The sequence below is a fragment of the Neovison vison genome, chromosome 6 (assembly GCF_020171115.1).
Source record: "Neovison vison isolate M4711 chromosome 6, ASM_NN_V1, whole genome shotgun sequence".
Taxonomy (NCBI): Eukaryota; Metazoa; Chordata; class Mammalia; order Carnivora; family Mustelidae; genus Neogale; species Neogale vison.
In genome coordinates this window covers 193,129,155-193,135,154 of record NC_058096.1, presented here as the reverse complement: position 1 = coordinate 193,135,154, position 6,000 = coordinate 193,129,155, and the positions used below count along the sequence as shown (strand labels likewise).

The 6,000-nt window shown below is 39.1% G+C and overlaps 1 protein-coding gene across 1 annotated transcript in view; it reads left to right on the top strand.

Moving 5' to 3' along the window:
- Nucleotides 1-235: 235 nt before the first annotated feature.
- The window catches only part of SYNPR (synaptoporin), a 156,098-nt gene continuing 150,333 nt past the window's right edge, over nt 236-6,000 (top strand). The window contains exon 1 of the mRNA XM_044253241.1: nt 236-622. Coding sequence (XP_044109176.1) covers nt 599-622 — 24 coding nt within the window. The 5' untranslated portion in view covers nt 236-598. The remainder of the gene's footprint in view (nt 623-6,000) is intronic.

The window sequence follows — 6,000 nt, the reverse complement described above, 5'->3', positions numbered from 1 at the left end:
ATGAGGGCAATTTTTTTTTTTAACAAACATATAAACATTTACCTAATCTATGCAAATCTATTCATTAGGATATTATAAAATCACCCCTTCCCACCCACACCCCAAACCCACAAAACCCCGGCTCTTTTTTGTTTCCCAGGTTGTTTCTAAGCACTATGTTGAGGGAGGAGGGGGCTCCGGGAGTAAAGGGGGAGATGGTGCTGTCTTCATGATGCAGCCTGCTTACGCACAGCAGCCCTGTGCTGGCAGTTGTGAGCAAAGAGCCAAGTGTGGGAGCTCACCATGGTGGTAACCACCTCCCCACGAGGCAGGCAGCCTTTCACCAGAGGGAAGTATCAGGTTGCTGTACTTCGGCTGTGGGTTGTCACTGTCTAATAATATGACCGTTTTGCCATCTCTCTGCAAATAAGGCAGAAGCTGCCATCTGATTGGTATAAATCTCACTTTCCCTCCTCATTGATTTTCTTGTTCTCCTCCTTTGCTTCATAAAAAGAGGGACAAGTGGCTGGTGCTGTGGACAGAGAAGCTTTATTTTTAGTATGAGACAACCTCTATTTTCTTTCAGGAGAGGGAAGTTGGATTACCAATTCTTTTGTAAATGTGTATGGTGATATTTGCTCCGGTAAGTTTTTACATCTCTCTTGATTTACTGCTGGCTGGGGAGGTGTGTGTGTGTGTGTGTGTGTGTGTGTATTTGCATAGGTACATTTAGGCTGCACACTTTTCTTTCCAAATATCATTTTTGAAATCTTTAGTAGTAACATCTTTTTTATTTTACTTTGCTTTTTTATATTCATATTTTTAAGCCAAAGAGGCTGTGCTGTGTGATAATGTGATGCTTACCTTAGCTGTTAAAGGATGTGTCGGCTTTCTTTTAACATAGTAAGGAAACTATTTAAGCAAACTTATATTTGGCTTTATAAAAATGTAATGTCATTCTACCCCACCCTTCCCCTTTGGAGTGTTTAATGTCCTAAGTATATTCACTGTGCTATAACCTGCTTACCGTTTTAATTAAAGTTTCTCCATCAGTGTCAGAACAAGAATTTCTTAAACTCCATAAATAGCTACGAAACATTGTATGCAGTGCCGAAAGGGGTGTACGGATTTCATAGGGTCTTATAAAGGTGGAATAAATGAGATGAGTTAACCTGTAAGATGGGGTACATGTGAACCTTTAACTGAACTGTATTTCTGAGAAGTATTCAGGTCATTAAAGTAAATCTCTAACGTTCTGTGAAAAGATGCAATCACAAGTGGCTGTTGCTTCTCTTCTGTCTTTCTTTGCACTGTGTATTTGTGCCACCATCTGTCAGATGCCCAGCCCTGGCTCTCATGTTTCTGTATCCAAAGCTGATCAAGAGCAAAGTTGCTGCTATTAAGTTCAAACTAGTGCAACATGACTATCTGGTCACCGTTGCTTTAAGTGCATTACCTGGCTAGCTACGTTTTCTTTTGTTTCCAGAGAGTCTTAGAAGGTCTGGATTCTCTGTTATTCATTGAGAAGTCTTGGAGAAATTCTGTTAATATAATTACCCTAGGCAGAAATGATAAGATGATTAAGTAATTGTTCCAATGGAAACAAACGGTTGCTTTAATTTTCTCTTTATGTTACACAATCAACCAATCTGCACAGAATTTCTCATGGTGAAATGAATTAGAATATATTTATAATGAAAGTTCAAGGCATCTTTGAATGAGGAGAAAGATGAGGTCTGACTATATATTTTTCAAAGATTTTGAAAGTGAAGTTGGAAATGTCAGGCATGCCTAGACTTTTTAGGCATAGAGTCTTCAGAATAGTAATTATTTAGATCCTGCATCATCTAAGGACAATTCATGGAACTAGTCATGAATGTCTAGGAATGCTCTGATCCTCACCTCTACTTTCTTTGGGGCGTTCTGCCCCTCACACACCCTTTGCATGCTGGAATGAAGCTACTCTTTTCTGACAAATAGAATTCTGAATTTGATTAATCTAATGCAGTCTCCAACATAGTTCAGCCTCAAAAACACTACAAGCACACATGAACTTATATTACACTGTGACTGGGGTCACAGTGTTGCTAATAACAGCTTTCCATGCTGTAAACCCTCACTGGAACCAAGTGTTCCTTAGCAGATCGTTTATTGAAAAACAAACAGAACTTTTATCCTTGACCTGTCGGTATTAACTGCTGAATGAACTCAAGAGCATTGAACATGTCTCAGCCATACTCTCTTCCTCAACATCCCTAATGCCTTTTGTCATTCTTCTCCTTACATGGCTTTAGAACAGGTTATGTCCAACATTGTTACCAGAAAGCAGAATTTATCATCATCTGAAATTGCTCAGTAACATAGATTAATGAAGATGTGAGAGGGGATAGCACCCTGGGGGTAAAAGCATCTGTCTTTTCCTCCAGATGGCCAGTTTACAAAAGTGTTAAGGCTCCAAGCATGCTTGGACTCACTGACATAGGAAGGGCAATGGGGCATCTGTATCTTAACGAGGTCAGTATCTTTAGTTTGACTTGGGGTCAGTGTGCCCGGTCTTTAAAAGCATCACTTCAGAAAAGTCCAGAAGGTCATCGCCAAAAAACTGTTGTAGTCTATTCCAAGGAATAGAAAGTCTGTGCCACAATGGGGAAAATTGTTCAGGGAATTTTTATGTCACAATGAGGTCATTTATTCTTTTTAGCAAAATGAAGAATGTAATCGTGTCTTTCACTTTCTGCTTAACTGTGCTGAGCATTTAAAATAGCTTATTTAATCTTCACTGCCATCCCACAGGGACCTAACACAACCTCCCCATTGTACAGATGCAAAAACTGAGACATAGGGCAGGTATGTAAGTTGCTTGAGTCAACACAGTGATGATGGTGATGATGATGAAACTTCTAGAGTCTTTTTTTTTTTTTTCATCTGTCCCGTCTGTCAGGGCTTCGCCTCATCCATGCAATTTTCAGTTAACTCCTAGACTGGGATGATTTCCCAGAACTTACAATAAGACACCTTATTTTTGTTACTGTTTTGCCCCCTTCCGACACGACATAACCTCCTTCTTCTTAGGCGGTGCTTTTGTGACTCCAGGCTAATTATGTGTTTGAAACTGGAGAATGTGTGTTTTATTTCCACTCAACTTGTGCATCTAGAAAGATGTGGACATGATGAAAGGGAGCCAGCCTACAGAGAGATATATGCAGAAGTGGCTAAATTAAGGTAGCTTTTTTAACTGATTAAAAGAGATCCATCCCTTTGACTTTCCATCTTTTGAATGTAGGGTAAAAATAAAGATGGGACAATAACTTCAAAATCTCAACATCTCAGGTCTGGTTCGTCATTGATGCAAATGTAAAAAGAAATTGAACTGAATTGATTTATTTGTGGAGAACTTTGTAGAATTCTCAGCTTCCTTTTACTCACCCCAGCATGATTTTCTTTCACTTTTGGCTACTGAAAAGAGCTGAGGTGGCACTTCAGGTAGAATGTTGCAAAGGGTCTCTACCACCTGGGTCATTAAAAAATGAACACAGCTGCTGATAAGCATGCTGAGGAGCGTGACAAAGTTGAAATCCAGAGTCCCCAAATGCATTCTTTTGCATCTGAGCACTGAGCTTCCGGTTTGAAATCCATTTAAGCCAATAAAATTCAGTTGAGTCTTCTAGGGGGAAAAATGCACTGACATAGAATCAATATGTTTGAAATTTCTCCTCAACTGGCAGTTTTTGGATTGGAGGTCGTGCATACTAGTCATGAGGTGCGTCTGTGAAACGCTGCGTTTTATTCCTTCCAGTGAGAGAAAACAGATTATGAGTGATGGAAATGTTACAAAAAGATAGAACCCAGTGCAGAATACCATTGCTATATTTCACCAAAATGCAGAGGGATCTAAAATCATGAACAAAGAAACAAAACAACCCACCACAAAATGGGAGGACTAAGAGTTAAAGTTTGAGACGCTGGTACCATATTGACTTCTCGGTGTGATTGGCTGTGTCTAATAAGCAATGGGTTTTGAGCACTCCACCTCCCGCCCTCATGTAGACACCCAATTAATTAAAAAGAATTCAGCAAGTAGTACACAATACAATGTTTCCAAAATGTTAGTCATTTTTGTCAGAGGCGAGCTTGGAAACTTATTGATTCTCTATTACTTCTTTTTCTTGCTCTTAAAAAAATAGTAATTGGGTGGTTTAATCAGAAAGTGTGGTATTTAGAGCCAGTCAGGATGAAGGCATTTAAATCAATCTGCTTTTTCCAAGGGTATTTATGAGGATTCTAAATATATTAGAGCTACCAAATGAGCACTTTTACTGTAACGAAATATGTTGTGCTCAGCCACAGTGCTCATCAAATACAGGCTCTTCCTTAAAACTGAACTTAAAGACAGTTTTATGAAGCATGTCGTATTTCAGTCTCCATCTGCAAGATACAGCTTTCTTCACAGAGGTGGTCAAATTCAAAATAAATAGCAGTAGATATTGTACTTTATCTTGCCTAGGTTTCCTTCTGTCCTTTCTTTGGCTATGGATTTGTCTACTTAAACACGTTGATCATTAAGAGCTTAACAATGATCTATTAAGTAAGGAGAAAGCAGCTGGTAAAAGGCGTAATGTGTCTGGAGTAGTCTTGATTCTGTCATCAAACATTCTAAGCTGGTGTACAAACAGAGCCAGTGGTCCTGTTCTGTACTAGAGTAAGAAAACGGAATCAGTGAGGAATTTGAGATTTTGATACGAGTACATGAAGGGCTAAATCCTCTAAGAGAGGTTCTTGGTCATCAGTGTATCTTTAAATGTTTAAAGATTAGGGACAAGTCGAAAATGGAAACACCTCAGTCTTTCTACTCTGCTGACTAATGGATCTGCATAATTAATATATTTTACAGCGGTCATTTTTTTTTTTTTAACACAGATTCTAGCCAAAAGAACTAATGGAAAATTATTCTGGGGGCAATGTGAAATACGTTCCAGTACAGTTTCTGGAAAGCTTATTCCCAGCACAGGGCAAGCTTTCATTGTGGAGCTTTGGGTTGGCCAGTATAACTGGATAATCATGACATTATGGTCCTTTGGGGGACTGATGTGTTGTGCACAAAAGGTTTTGTTTTGTTTTGGTTTTGTTTTGTTTTTTTAAGGTCTTATCTATTTATTTGACAGAGAGAGAGATCACAAGTAGTCAGAGAGGCAGACAGAGAGAGCAGGGAAGCAGGTTCCCAAGCAGAGAGCCCGATACGGGGCTTGATCCCAGGACCCTGAGATCACGACCTGAGCTGAAGGCAGAGGCCTAACGCACTGAGCCACCCAGGTGCCCAGGTTTTTATTGATAGTCCCTGTGTGACCTCTTTTAGCCTTGCTTACTGAATCTTTAAGTCCTTCCAAATTACCAAACATTGTCTCAGTGTAGACTTTCTGGCAAGATATGATGCGTATTTCAGGCTTATTTTATTTCTGGTATAATATGGCCTTATGAATGTTTGTATGCAATATGAATTATTACTGCAAGGACTTTTTAAGTCACCATATTGACATCTACCTCTCAGTGATGAACCCATATATCTTTATCTGGTTTTGGATCGCTGCCACAACAGAGAAAAATGGACACCTTTTTTCAAAATCTAAGGCTTTCAAATTGCCTTCCTAAGGCATTCAAATTGGATGGTTGAGACTTAAAATATTTTAATAGAAAATTTTATAAATTATTTGGGAGAAGATTTGAGGGAAGAATTGGAACACTGATTTCACCAGGCTCTCCTGTCATTCATCATATATTTAAGGATGCCTGCTGTGTACCAGGCACCAGGCTAGGTATGGGAGATGTATAATATTTGCACTCCCCGAATTAAATGTCTTTTATTCTCCATTTTCTCAGTTAAACCTGGTTTCTATTTCATGGCCAAGGATGTGTCTTCCTAAAAGCATAATTGAACTGTTTTAGCAAGATGTTTGCAGGAAATATGTGCTTTTGGTCCTATTGGTTCATGCTCAGAGAAGGAGTAAGAATGAATCCTTTTATTTA